Consider the following 15,911-nt stretch of genomic DNA (forward strand, 5'->3'; position numbering starts at 1 on the left):
AAATGATTTATCAGCTTTCTCAGGTCGTCGCTTCGGACTCTGTCTCTATGGGAAGTGAAAAGCAATGAATCTGCACATTCTATAAAAGTCACAGCACATCACAATTGCATATTAAATATATTATTAATTATAGACCTCTTTCATCTGACATATATATATTTTATAATGTATATATATATATATATATATATATAATATATATATATATATATATATATATTATATATATATATATATATATATATATATATATATATATATAATATATATATATATATATATATATATATATATATATATATATATATGGATATGGATATATATAGATAGATAGATAGATAGATAGATAGATAGATAGATAGTCCATGGTTACCAGTAGGCTTGGTTATCGGCAATTTGGTTTTATTATGTTTGTCTAGCGACAAAAATACTGATTTTTTTTTCCTAAAGGCACCAATTTCTACTTATTGGCACTGATAATCAAGTATTGGTGCTGATGCATACCTAACAGAGGTTCTGATAACCAAAAATCAGCAATTTTCAGTGGTTATTGGCACTGAAAACTGGATTTTGGTGCCGATAACCAGATCACCTATATCCGAGGCCACCAATAGCCGGGGACTGCCTATATATGTGTGTTTGTGTGTGTGAAAAATATTGAAAAGAGCTTATAGATGTTACAATTATACACTAATCCCACAAGTCCCCTTCCCTTTCCCCAAAAATTATTGATGAATGACCTGATAGAAATGACCTGTGGGTCTCTGATGCATTGACATTTCAGTGGAGGCTAATGAAGAAGAATAATGCATATATGAATTATTCATACTATAGAGATGCATATGGAATTCCATTATTTAAAAAAGAAAACAGAGGGGCATGAACAATTAACTTATCCAACAAATGGCTGTGAGAGTATGCCGTGATGGAATGTCACTCGGCAGGATGTTGACAAAGTTGAAGGAGGAATATGTGGAAAAGTAGTAGGCCACAACATCATGAACTGAAGCCTTAACATTAGGAGGGCCATCAGAGTCCCCAGAAAGTATGTTCTTACAAGGAAAGGACCAGCTCAAGAAATGGATAAAGCTGCTGAATTTTGGTGCAGACATCTGCCTGTGTCATTACAAAAGTAGGATCATATAGGGTAGGTTAGCTATCATTCTCCATATGGGCATCATCCTTCTATTATTCAGCCTTCAGGAAGGAAGGAATCATAGAAAAGATGAAATCCTGGAACTGAAAAACAGAAATCAATTTTTCTGGAGCAGTCTTTAAAGGAACAATTACAAGAGTGGTGCTGGCAGACATAACCATAAGGAGAACCAGGCAAGTGAATAATTGACATTACAACAGGGATGTCATTGGATGAGGTGCCCTTTCACAGAAACAGATTTTCAGCCTCGTTGAGAAGAGAGGTCTAGCACAACTAGGCATTGAAGAATTATACCCAGAAATACTGTAAGCGATCCTGCTTGACAGCACCACTTGCAAATGTTTTGGTGTCCCTGCTGTTGGGAAAACAAGAAAATCAGTCCAGCAGACAATAGCAGCACAGGAAAATATTGGATGGACAAATAGCTAATCATGGCTAATACAAAATCAGCATGGACATTTATACTAAGGAAAACCTGAAATGTAAGCTATTACTATAAATATATATATATTATATTATATATATATATATATATATATATAATATATATATATATATATATATATATATATATATATATATATTAGTACAGCACTGTGTAAGATACACTTGAAGGTCATACCTATCAACACCATAAAGATGTATACTGTAAAAACAAAAGTTATTAGTAGACAGCAGGCAGAGAAGTTAATTATCTAACCAACATGCTTATAAAACGTGATAAAATCATGTAAATGCAGGAAAAAAATTCTAGTCAAGATGTGAAAAAATCATCTAACTGCAGGGAAAAAAAGATCTAGCCAAGAATAAGAAATATTCTACTTACCTAACCCCAAATCCTTAAAACTAAGGGCCTTTAAATCCTGACCCTAACTGAGCCCAATGAAGGTTAGCATAGAATTCAAAATTACAGCTTGCAAACAAGGTTGAGCAAGTTACAGCCAGAATAAACTAGCTTCAGAGCAAAGTGTAGAAGACACCTGAGAATGCCGGGTAATTACAGAATTACCAGTATAGATGCATCTTATTTTCTGCTGCGGAAGTGGGTGTAATCAGTTGCTGAAAACAAAATGAATGTATACATACACTCAACAAAAATACTTGTTACAGATGAAGATAGCTATCAGCCTGTGAAACACAACCAGGATGAATCCCTGAAAAAGCACAAAGGTCACAAGTATTTTTCAGTGTACTTGGAAAGAAAAGATAATCACTAAGACTGAAAACACTGCAAACTCAAATACATGAAAGAAAGAACTTAAACTTAAAAACTGGGGAGAAATTAGCTGCTGCTCAGCTAACAGACACAGATAAAGTGTTTATAGTTTGCCATAGGGCAAGTAAGGGAGCCAAATGTTAAAGTGCTGCCATACTGGGTTCAGGAAATGTGGGAATTGGAGGATCTTCTACGTATATGTGAACTGTATAATACCATTTAGGAGATACTATGGGGGCCTTTAGCAGACAAAGGTAGCAGTATTATTAGTATTGCAGTGAGTGTGGCTAATTTATTAAATTAATATTTTTCTGATTAGTAAAGTGAGGAAGACACTACGAAATCTTGGTAACCCAGTAATACACAGTACCAAGAACTGAGAATGAGAGAAGAAATGGCAGGAAGGAAATTTATCACTGTTTATGAAACATCTACAAAGCAAAGAAAATCAGTGAAGGATTGGAAACTGCAAAATATTTCATGTGTTCAAGAAAGGTTCTAAGGTCTATGAGCTTGATATCAGTTTCAAGAAAGATACAAAAGTCTAACATTAAGGAGGGGTCTTAGTGCATAATTTTGTGTTAAGATGCTGCAATTTCAGTGTCTTAAAAGCAGCCTATTAATAGTATATACCAAGTATAAGGTTTTAATGATTAAATAAAAAAGGTCATGTCACCTATCCCAAAGAAAGGAGAGTAGTCTAGTGCTTGCAACTATCAACTTATAGATTTACTATTGCAAAAGTGTTTTAGAACTTTTCTCATCTCTTACTTTTTTAAAGTTTTTAGATGAATAGAGCACTTCTTTGAAATCTTCGGTGAGGCAAGGTATACCGGAGATCTGATCTCTTCCATCTCTGGTCTATGGCTATCTTCTCTGAGAAACGTGTTGAATCTTCTGTCATTACTTTTAATATATGTAAGGAATTTGCCTGTAGGGCAGAATAGTATATGACAACTTCGAATTCCTTAATTCTTAACTCATTTACAAGCATTTCAGTCAAATCTTTGATGGTCAGTATTTACTGTTGACCCATAAGAACTTGAGGTTTGCATGAGCTTGGTATTATCAGCATTCAGTCAAGTTGGAGACAGTGGTACCATAGAAAGTTTGATTAAAGAAGGATATTTCACTCAATTTTCAATCATGGCAAACATTTGATTTTACTAGATGATTGCAGCAGCTTCAGTTTCCAGTGATATTTAGGCGATGCTAGACACCATAGTGGAGAGAGTAAAGTTTCTCACAGGCTCTGACCCTCTCATCTCCCACGAACACTCATGCAAAATTAAACTTAAAGTGATTTACAGGATTACCTGCCTATTTCAACACCTCGATGTTCTTAATGGCAAGAATTTCTGTCCTAATATAAAAGTCACAAGATATACCCTAATCCAGGACCAACCCCCCAGGGAAGCTTGCTGACACCCCAAGCAGGGTCACTTCCACCGCAAGTTCCAGCCAACCTCCCATGGCAAGTGACTGCCCGCTCCCCCCGGCTAACCCCCCATTCCCCCAAATGATCGGCACTTTTATCTCCCCCTCTTCGTGAGTAGCCATGGATACATTAGATATAATCTCTTGGAATATTTTTGGCCTCAAGTGAAAGATTCCTCTCCTAAACATGGTCTGCAAAAACTTCAAAGTCATCATTAGCATTGCAAGAAACACTCCTCTAGCCGCATGACCTTGTTATCTGCGATTCAAATTCAATAATGAAGATTTCTCGACTTCATCGATGCAAGTTACATGTCAAATCGTAACCAGTCGCCCAAAACAAGGCCTTTGTTTCCTGCGGCACAAATTGTTAGACAACATGGTAAATGTGATGACCTTCAGGAGTGACAGATTGTTCGGGCTTCAAGTGACAGTAGGGGACTCTAAGGTCATAATAATTAATGTCTATATACCCTGGGAAAATAACAATAATTTTGATCAGTACTGCATGATCCTAGGTGAGTTTCACAGTATTATTCATGATTCTCTTGCTGATCATATATGTATAATCAGGGACCTTAATTCTCACCCCACAAAACAATTTTATAATAAACTTACTCGCTTCTGTATAAATCATGCTCACCAAATTAGCCATGTAATGCTCCTCCCTCCTTCTTCCTATTCCTATGTGCAAAATAGAATGGACACAATTATAACCTCCTTGCTGGACCATTGCATCACATCTTCACAACTTCATGATTCTGTTATCACCTACAATATTCGCTATGATCTTGCAACGGGCTATGATCACAACCCTTTACAGATGTCATTCAGTAGCCCATCCCTCCCTACAGTGAACCCCGTAACTGATCGCCCACCAGCTGTAAACTAGGATTTTGAAAACCAACAGAAAACCAGATATTTTAGGGTGACCACGGAAACCAGGTTGCGGTCAGTAGTTCAACTAGCAGATGCCTTACTTTGTACTAACACAAATGGTAGAAATAACCACCACAGGAGATCTGAAATAATTCTATTTGAACATAATTTCTGCTATGCTTGCCTCCGGCGGGGCTACCTTTAGATTACTTCAAGGTAACTCTTGTAATATACCTGGGTGGAATGACTTGGTTAAAGATCTGTACATATGCATATTCACGAAAAATGTTTTTACTGTGGAGGCAAAATGGTAGTCCGAGGGAAGGACACTGTGCATTACTAATGAGACAGGTGAGAGCGCAGTTCAATCTAGCAGCAATTACCCTCATCTTTGGAAAGATATCCAATCTTTAGATCCCAAAACTAACCAGTTATCACAGAGAGTAGGAGAAGCAGTTGGTGACGAGGCTATCACAAGTATGTGGGGCAGTCACTTCAGCAAATATCCTGAAGTGCATAAATGATCAAGACTCCCAAAGGAATGTAGATAACCTCCTTACTGATAACATTCAGTTTCATTTCGTAGATCATATAATGCCAGGTAACATTAGCGATTCTGTAAACAACCTGCGTAATAATAAATTACCAGGCTGTGATGGTGTTCCCGCAGAAACTTTCAAATTCTGACATTCGACGATTTACATTTTGCTAGCTGTTATTTTATGTATCTAGATTGTGTATGTTATTGTCTATTCTTTGTATATTCCATGCATATGGCCTTGAGCTGAAAATAAAATTTATTATTATTATTATTATTATTATTATTATTATTATTATTATTATTATTATTTTTTAATGCACCCTATCGCTAGATATTTTCTTTCATTTGAAATGCAGTGGAAAGGACTTTATTATACTATACTTGAGCTGACTTCATTTCATTCCCTGTAGCTGTCATACATCTCTGTATGACAGGTAGAGGCAGTAGATGAATGGGTAGCAGGTGAAAGAGACACTCTTTGGGGATTGGGGTCTCATACATCTAACAAATGTTCTACTTTTAACAATTATGGAGTACAGTAGTTATTTTATATATTTATCCAACAGTATAGATTTGCAATAAGCTCCAGTAATATGTTTGTATCTGTTAAACAACATTTTGCAATGTTTTCGATTGTCTTGTTTACTTCATATTAGAAGTAAGTAGGATGAGTATGATTTTAATAATTAATCATATTAATTTTCTTGTTGGTTGTGCATGCAGTTTCTTTGCTTTATTGACTGAATGTTGTGAAGTACTTTGGCAAGTTTCTGTGGTTTCCTTGTGCAGGCAATAAATGCATGTAGTGCTGAACTTTTATTGCTGTTACATGGGGCTAATAACAAGTGTATTAAATGGTGATTAATGGTTTTGTTTACAATGAAATGGTCAAAAGATATGTTCTGAAATGAAATTATAAACTTTTCTATCCCTCTATTCTGGGTAGTTTTTGTCCTCCCTCATGTACAATTTGAAAGGCCTCTGCTTCATGGTATTACAGTATGGTATTTCTGTATGTAAAATACTTTGGCAAAAATAGGTCAGTTATACCAGCAATGAATTGAACAAGACATATGATGATAAGGCTAGTGTTTCTTTTTTGGCATACATAATTTCCTTCTTTGTCTTTCATTCATAATTTACTCAGATTTATGTATGTGTCAGTTCATTTAAGCAGTTGATCAGTACTGCAGATTGTTATGGGTTGCTGCTGAGCATAGAGCTAGCAGGCTCATCTCGAGAAGCTAACTGAGAATTGGAGGGACGACTCCCAAAGCCACCCCATTTTAAGTGAATTATATATGTAAATGTATATATAAACCCTTCATTAGTAAATTGTATACTTGGTAGTTGGCTGTAGTTGGTCGCAGCCTCTATGAAATTATGTCATTAATGTCTTTGCTGTACTTTATTTTCCACTAAACTCCACTCATCTCCAGCCTCCCAATCCCAACTCCAGGTCTGGATCATCTAACTTTTCTGATACCTGTAGGAGTCAAACTGACACACATACTATGCATTCTTTTTACGGTTGTGTGATGGACTTTTTCAAGTCATCTTCATCTTCATATATATATATGTATATATGTATGTAGTCTTTCTCCCAGCATATACAATTACACCTTAAAAAGAGCCAGCTGCAGTAGTTGTTTCTTTCCTGTTCCCAAGTCAATGGTGTTTGGGATTAGGATGCTACCCCATGGATGTTTGTCAATTCCTGGTGGTCACCTAACCAAATATTGACCTTACCCAATTTTGCCAAAAGTGTAATGGAGTATTTGTCACAGGCTTCAACATTTTCAGCAAATTAGGTGTCTCCATTAAATAAACTATCAAATAACCTCCATGATTACTTTTAAACTTGTGAATGGAGATTCAGTTTTATGGGTTAAACTTCATCATCAGTTGCATTATATACCTGCACAGAAGGCTCATTATAGTCAAACCAGACTGAAATGAGCTCTCTGGTGAAGCTGTTTGGGTCCTCTCTATTGTGTTTAATCTGCATACTTGCCAGATCTATAACAACAACAGAGAGATAAAACCATTTCTCCTATTACAGATATCAAATATCTTTTTCATTACACAGAATTCTAAGTCTATTACATAGGTTCACAATTGATAAAGTTTTTTTTATGCAATAACAAGAAATGGAATCAGATTTTCTGTCAACATGGCATCTCATTTTGGTCCTGTTGCCAATATTTCAAACCGCTCCATGTGCATTTAAATCTGCAGATAAGCAGCTTAAGATTTTCTCCAGGAGGCATTTTCGGTAGTTACTGTATGTTTGGAGGTATTTCCCCTTTCTACAAATATCTGGATTTCTTAATATCATAGGTAAAGAATGAATTGGTAAGCAAAGAAATATGAAATAAAACATAACATAGAGTAGGTTGGTAGAGTGAGAAAATAAACAGTTGTATACAAACAGACTCTCTCTCTCTCTCTCTCTCTCTCTCTCTCTCTCTCTCTCTCTCTCTCTCTCTCTCTCTCTCTCTCTCTCTCTCTCTCTCTTTTAGAGAGAGCGCCAATTCATTATGATGTTTTGTCTAGACAAAAACATTTATAGATGGTCTATGCAAAGAATGGTTAGTGTATGTAAAAAATAAGAAAAATATGGCATCGTTCATGGGTTGCGGAGAAGAAATGGGCTGAAGACAAATCCTAAGCAGAGCAGAAAAGGAAGGAGATTAGAATATCTGTAAATGAAAAACAACCCCTACAATCTTAAAATTATAGCCTCAGGGTTTGTCTCAAAGACATTCAAAAGGTCTGTCACACACATGTAAAGTAGTTGTTATGTAAGATTGGCAACAGGGTAGATCTTGAAACACCATACCAGAGAGGGCTCTTCGTGGTGGTTTTACTAAAGTGTCATATGAACCTCTCTCTCTCTCTCTCTCTCTCTCTCTCTCTCTCTCTCTCTCTCTCTCTCTCTCTCTCTCTCTCTCTCTCTCTCTCTCTCACACTAGTATACCAATTTCTCCTTGACCTCTGCTTGCTCTAACATTTTTTGGATGATATGGACCTTGTTAAAACTCCTTCCACCCCATACGAACACTCTTGGTACCCTCTTCTCTTCTACCCAAAACTCACCAAATTATGAATATTTTTCCACCATCCTGTTTATCATCTCTTCACTTCAAATTACCAAATCACCTCTAAACAATAGTCTTGCTTGTTGCTATGCTATCTTTGATTATGTTTCTTACTTTTTCAGCCCTTTTTATTTTGCTTATACTTTTCAAAGAGTTAATCTCACTGGGTTCTTCCCATTTTCTCTCATTTTTATTCAACATCATACTGCATCCATATTTTGCATTGAGAGAGAATGGTTTTTTGAATTTTCAGATATCCTGCTCCTCTACCTTCCTAGCTTCACATAGTATGTTTGTCTTAAGAAACAGAAAGTTTCTTGTGTCATGTTAACTTCTGTGATGTTTATTCATAATACCCTCATGAGTTAACCACTTCTATTCTGCTATCCATGTTGACATCCATTTCATCTTTCTTGCCGACACCATTTTGGTTAAAAAGGTTTGTTGATTTCTATCTAATGTGCATGTTGAAATAAAACAGGTTTTACTGAATGTTTTGTAACCATAAAAAAAAATGTCTAAAAAATTGCTAACTCTTCGTCATTTGGATGTGTACAAACATGAGAAAATGCATCATGTCTCTTTACACTTGTGATATACCAGTTCCATTGTTTTCATGTAATTTATACGATTAAAAAATTGTTTGAAATTTCCGTATGTTATACTATTAATTATAGAAAATTGTTTTTACAAATTTATTCTTTCTCTGAGAGCCCTGGTTTAGTGGTTTTCTTGCTACTTAATTATGTATTTATTTATTATTCAGTGGAAATTAATTATCAGTTATTTACAGGTTTTAATGCATCTGCTATTGTAAATCTGAAACACAGTCGGTATGATCATCTTATGTCTTAAATATAATCATTCCAAGGTCGATTTTTCTATGATTACAGTTCTGTTTTTATTACAGTTACAATAAACATGCGGAGTGGAACCCTTTATTTATTTTGTTTTAGAATTTTACTGCTGGGGCCAGTTCTCCGCTTTTAACATCCTGATGCAAAACAATAATTTTAGGTTTACCCGCCCGACCAGCCGATGGTCTTCAATCCACAAAATCCAAATGCACCACCAATCTACCCGTGTGGAATCTGTCATAAGGAAGTTCATGACAATGATCAGGCCATACTTTGTGAATCAGGCTGTAACTTTTGGTTCCACAGGTAAGCCTAGAGTTTGGTTCTATGTTTATTACTTTGTAATTAAGGAAGCTAACATAATTTAGATTAAACAATATTGAAAATTCTGCTTACTATTGAACAGCCCTAATTATTATTATTGTTAAAAATATTGTAAGCAAAGTAGTGACCTTAGTTTGAAATGTTGCATCAAAGTTGTATTCATTATAGTATTATGTTAATATATTTTTTATATAAGTAAATTACCAAGTAATTACAGTACTTAGCTATACGTAGTTTTCACAGCAACTAGATTCAACATTTTGCTTAAATTTAGTTTGTGTAGATGATCAGCCCGTCCCTCTTAACAGAATTTTGGAACAACTTGGCAGACAATCCTCATTCGTTTCCTGCTGTCTGTGGTGGTAACACCTGGTCTGGCTGCAGCTTTATTCATTATTTTCCAGTTATTTTACCAGATTCTGGTGATTCTTTAAATCAGCCTTCGGAATGCATTTTGTAGCCTTCAAGCTAAAGTCTTTCAGGATGAGTTGTGTGTTTTTTTTTTATTATTATTATTATTATTTTTTTACATTGATTCATAGTCATTAATGAGCCGCCCATAAATGATGCCATTTTGCATTTATGGTTTGTTTACCATTTAGGCTGCTGGCTGTGCCAATAATAGTTTTGCCCTAAAAGTAATTCTTAGATTTTACAACATTCATTTATAAAGGTAAATTGTTGTATGTTATGCCTTGCATCAGGCCATAACTTTTACATTTTATGAATTACTTTACTGCTATAAACTGCTAGCGAGCTGCTGACAATACATAGTTTTATTTTTTAAAAGTAATTCTTGTATGTTACGACACTCCATCATAAGTAATTGTATTATGTTAAGCCTTTTCATTAGGCCATAACCTATGCAATTAATTGTTTTACTGCCATGAACTATTAGCGAGCCATTGATAATTTTTGCCGTAAAGATAATTTTTGATGTTATGCCATTTTATTATAAAGTTATCGGTGTACAGTGGGGCATCTCTTAATCGCAGATCAGCAATCACAGAATCAGTCATTCATGGGTTTTTTCTTGGACCGCTTCTCATGCTATATCGCTGGTATGAATCGCAGCATTGCAGGACAAACGTGTTGTGTATGCGTTGTTTATCGGTAGGGTAAGCCTCGGCCGTGGTCCGATAATCACCAATATACATGAAGCAACTCACATTATGATATTAACTGACAATAAAGGTAATAAAACTATTCTCACCTTATTTATTATTGGCATATCTTTATAATAAATTGCCTATTCAAGGTATATATGTATTGACGTTCATTGGTAGGCTAAACCTAGTTGCAGTGTGATAACCACCAACATACATGAATAGATTCACATTATGATATTAACTGACAATAAAAGTAATAAAACCATTCTCACCTTATATATTATAGGCATATCTCTGAATTAAGTTCCATTTGGCAACTAAAAACAGTGATGATATTGGTAAAACATCAGTTGATTATTTTAAGAATGTAAACAAAACCAGAATGCAAATGGTAGATCGCTATTTTCATATCATAATACGTGTACTATAATATGGTAATAACACATGCAATATGATTAGACACAGTAAAACAACAGTTTTATTAAAATGATCATTATTCTCAATACACAACTATTATTCAACTTTTGCTAATGGATATCTGTCAATGTTACAACCTAATCAGGCAACAGTCTCTCTCTTTCTATAGAGAAACAGCTGATTGCTGATGTCATCTGCCATAACTATGAGCGTTTATCGAGTTGTGTTTAAGTTGTCACTGCCGATATTCAGTGGTGGCTTCCAAAGGTAAAAATGAAATACATTTTTACTCATTCTTCATGTAATGGAGATCTGAAGAAAGAATCTCTCTCTCTCTCTCTCTCTCTCTCTCTCTCTCTCTCTCTCTCTCTCTCTCTCTCTCTCTCTCTCTCTCTCTCTCTCTCTCTCTCTCTCTCAATACGTAAAATCATTTTGTTCATGAAGCTTACCTGCCAGATATATATATAGCTGTATTCTCCGAAGTCCGACAGAATTTCAAAACTTACGACACACGCAGTGGTCGGCCAGGTGGTTAGTACCCATTCCTGCCGCTGGGAGGCAGGTATCAGGAACCATTCCCATACTGTTTTCAGTACCTCCGTCTTAGGATTTTGTAAACTTCATTGCCGCTTAAGTATCCTAATTGTCTTTTGGTTTATTGACTTGGATTTGTGGCTAGGCATACGCTATCATAAATTTCAATTTGGTTTTGATTGACCTTTGCATAAGATGTCTGAATCTAGTTCGGCTAGTTTCAGACTGTGTTGTCTGCAAGAGTAAGGTTAGGCTACCGAAAGCTTCGGTAGATCCTCACTTGGTATGCATGATGTGTACAGGGCATGTTTCTTAATTGAAATATCGATGTAAGGAGTGTGAGAGTTTGACTGATTCCGAAGGGAAGACGTATGATTCGTATGTACGCAAATTAGAGCGTGATTGAATCAGGCGGTCTTCCTCAAAGACTGCATCAGTAAACAGAAGTCAGGGTAGTGAACCTGCTAACCTGCCTGTAGACTTTGTTTTGCCTAACCCTGTAGTATGGCCTACGGGCTATGAGGTTATGTCTGCGAGAGGTAATGCCTTTTCTGTTATTGTGGATTCCATCCGTATCTTGGAATCTAAAGTGCTTGCTCTCTAATCAATGTTGTGAAGTGTAGTGCCCCTAGTGTTGTGGAGGGGGCGTCAGATCGGCCCTATAATGCCTCTAGGCCTGGACCTCTGTCGGACTCCCAGGACAACAGGGAGTGGGCATGTCGAAAGCCAAAGGAGGGTTACGGGGAACCCCCACCGATCTGGCGTCCCTTCGGCAGTTCTGTTGACGCTTCCCAGGCTGCCATTGAGCGTGCGCGTGCACGCCTCCTTAAGGATTGCTTCTCGTCCTCCGAAGCGTCCTCCCCTCACAGGGGTTGGAACTTTCGGAAGGACTCGCGCCCTCTAAAGAGAAGCTTTATAGAAGAGGACGCTTCACGTCCTCTCTCTCGTCATGCGTTGCAAACGTCGCCTGAACATTTTTACGACTTTCCACTGCAGAAGAGAAACAGGACGTCATCGGAGGGATCGCTTTTGAGCGCCAGAGGCCCTAACATTGTTACTGTGAGAAGGAAGAAGGTGTCCCTTCGCTTCTCACAGGATCAGCAACAGTTAGCCTCGTTTTTCGCCAAGAGAGAGGCAGTACTGCATCGCCGCAGGAAGGTTTCGAGGCTGTCTGTAAAGAGAATCAGGCAGTCTCCTTCTCTTCAAGTCACGGCATTCTATGCATCAAGACGCTCAGCAAGCCTCTCGCTAGGACGCCTTTCGGGACGCTTGACGCTCTGTCGAGAGGAAGGAACGTCGTTACTCTCGTAGCAAGGATTGTTTTCCTGCTCCCCAAGACGCTCCCCCCTCCTCTCCTCATGGCGCTCCGTATACGTTACGTGACGTTTGCTCTACTGCGAAACAGGATGTTGTTCAAGCTGCTAAGCTTGACGCCCGGCAGGTAAGCGGATAAGCTCTCATTGACAGGTGTGACGCTTGGCTGGACGCTCGTCTGGACGCTCAACGTGACGCTTCTCTGGACGCTCGTCAAGACGCCAGGGTTGTGAGCTTTGTGACGTCGTTCTGGAGCTCGGTAGGACGCTCAGCATGACGCTTTTCTGGCGCTCGTCAAGAGCCAGGTTGTGACGCTTTGTGGGACGCTCGGTAGGACGCTCAGCATGACGCTTTCTGGACGCTCGTCACATTTGTGGATGCCCATCAGGACGCCCAGCATGACGCTTTTCTGTAGTAGGGAGATAGCTGTCCAAGTGGCCAAAATACGCTACATATTTTACATTCGCGTCATATTGCTATTAAGCGATTGTTATGGTTCAAGTTATATAGCATACGTAGTTATCCCTAAGGATGGCGACCGAGAGGACTTTTATTCTAATTACATTTAATCGGTACTCCCGGCAACCCTCCAGGAGTTTCCAGTTTCCCTTTTAGTTATTGTAGGTATTGTTACAACAACACCAGCTCAGCTTCTGTATTTAGCGAAATCTGTTTCGCCTAAATGTACCTGCTTGAGAGTTTCTTTCTGCTCGATGATGGTATCAAACATATCCCTTCGTAGAATGGAATAGCTGGCAACTCAGGCAGAATAGTGCGAGATGGCGAAAGTAGACTGCTGTCACTGTAAAGCAGCGTTGCCAAAGTGCGGATTTCTTGAGATTATGACGGAAAAATAAACCCACTTCACTTAGAAGTATGTCGAGAGTTGTGGAGACTTAAGGGGCGTCCTTTGATAGTTCTCTTTGCAATGTTGAAGACGAAGAGGCTTCCTCTAGACTGCTCCCCCTTTTTTTTTTCACGATCCGGGAGCGGTAACAATAGACGCCATCCTATGGGTTTGGACGGGGATGGATGTTTAGTTTCTTTTCCCCTATTCAAACTCTTAGGAGTAAGAAATAAGAGAATTTGCGGCGTCAGAGGGAGCGAGGATGACGCTGATCGCCCCATGTTGGCCGTCGAGCGACTGGGTCACAGAGGTCATGTCCTTCCTAGTGCACTTTCCAAGGACCCTTCCCGAGAAAGTCGATCTTCTCTTACAGCCCCACTTCGAGAGGTACTACAAAACCTCTCCGCTCTGAGTCTGACTGCATTCAGACTATCGAGAAGTTGACCAGAGCGGGAGGCTTTTCAAATCAGTGGCAAGTACAATTGCCAAGGCTAGAAGAGCTTCCTTTCTTGCAGTGTACCAAGCGGAGTGGGCCGTTTTCTGGAGATGGTGCAGGAAGAATGGCTGTTCCTCCACCTCGACCTCTGTGAATTAGATTGCCATCTTCCCTTTCCGTCTGAGGAATGTAGATAAGCTGGCAGTCTCGACTATTAGAGGATTCAGAAGTATGTTGTCGACGGTCTTTGGACTCAGAGGTTTGGATCTGTTGAACAAAGCCCTTCACGATCTTTGAGGTCTTTTGAAATCTCGAAACTGTCTAAATCGTAGCTTCCGACATGGAACTTAGACTTAGTCTGGAAGTTCCTGATGTCGAAGCCTTTCGAACCTCTCCTTTTTGCAAACTTGAAGCACTGTAACCAGAAAGGCTAATCCTTTCTAACCCGCTCTAGCTACGGCAAAGAGGGTTAGTGAGGTTTAAGCCATCAGCAGACATATTGGCTTTAGAGACATAATGCGGTGTGTTCTCTAAGCCCTTCGTTCTTGGTTAAGAATGAAAACCCGTCTAACCCTTGGCCCAGAAACTTGGATATCAAGGGGATGGCACAAATTATTGGGCAAGAGCCAGAGAGAGTCCTGTGCCCTGTCAGGGCTCTCAAGTTTTATGTAGATAAGACTAAAGGAAGTTGAGGTCCTTCGAACATTCTGCGGTGTTCTGTAAAAAGACCAGACTTGCCCATGTCAAAGAATGCCCTGGTGTTCTTTTTAAAGAGCTCTTACAAAGAGGCTCATTCGTCATGTTTGGACAAGGATTTGAAATCTTTTAAACTGAATGCTCACGAGGTGAGGGCGTGGCCTCGGAGGCATTTCAATAGAGCATGGCACTCGGTAACATCCTGAGTGCCGCGTTTTAGTGAAGCAACTCTGTTCGCTTCACACTACCTGCGAGATGTGAAGACGACATATGAGATCTGCTGCTCGCTAGGGCCATACTTGTCCGCTGACACAATCTTGGGGGCAAGAAATACCACTCATCCTATCCTGTAGAAAATGGTTAGGAAGAGCTGTTAATTATAGTTGTTGGGTCGGCGTCTGTGGCAGACTTCTCAATTCTTAGCTTTAGTTAAACATCCTTAACTTTGGCTAGGTTGGTCAGGTGGTGATATATATTTTACTTCTTAGCCCTCATAGTATGGTCAATATGGTCTAGTCACATTGTGGTCACACTCCCGTGGACAGATCATCTAGAACTCACCAGCTATACAGGTCACTACCTTGCTGAAGAGACTAGTAAAGCAAAAGCCAACTTGGGTAACAGTAATCACGAAGTCAGCTATGCTAACAGGTATGGAACCAAGATGTCAATCATCTGCATTTATATCTTTCCTAAAATCCTATTCTGTCTCTCCCTACCTCCAAAGGTGGGATTCAGCTATATATACGTATATCTGACAGGTAAGCTTCATGAACAAAATGATATTGTTATGATACAATAAAGTTTGTTCATACTTACCTGGCAGATATATATAATCAAAGTGCCCACCCACCTCCCCTCAGGAGACAGTGGTAATAGAAAATCTGAATAGAAAATGGGAGTGGTTCCTGATACCCGCCTCCCAGCGGCGGGAATGGATACTAACCACTGCGTATGTCATAAGTTTTTGAAATTCTGTCGGACTTCGGAGAATACAGCTATATATATATCTGCCAGGTAAGTATGAACAAACTTTATTGCATCATA

General features: G+C 38.5%; 1 protein-coding gene across 8 annotated transcripts in view; it reads left to right on the plus strand.

Moving 5' to 3' along the window:
* Positions 1-15,911, plus strand: part of LOC135220642 (protein pygopus-like) — a 131,648-nt gene that overhangs the window by 105,863 nt on the left and 9,874 nt on the right. For 6 of the 8 annotated variants that reach the window (XR_010315740.1, XM_064257965.1, XM_064257962.1 and 3 more), the window contains one exon: positions 9,348-9,493. Coding sequence is in view for 7 of the 8 variants with exons in the window: in XM_064257965.1 (XP_064114035.1) it covers positions 9,348-9,493 (146 nt within the window). In the remaining variant the exon portion in view is untranslated. The remainder of the gene's footprint in view (positions 1-9,347; positions 9,494-15,911) is intronic. The other 2 variants (XM_064257963.1, XM_064257967.1) reach the window with 1 other exon arrangement.

This window comes from Macrobrachium nipponense, chromosome 2 (assembly GCF_015104395.2).
Source record: "Macrobrachium nipponense isolate FS-2020 chromosome 2, ASM1510439v2, whole genome shotgun sequence".
Classification (NCBI taxonomy): domain Eukaryota; kingdom Metazoa; phylum Arthropoda; class Malacostraca; order Decapoda; family Palaemonidae; genus Macrobrachium; species Macrobrachium nipponense.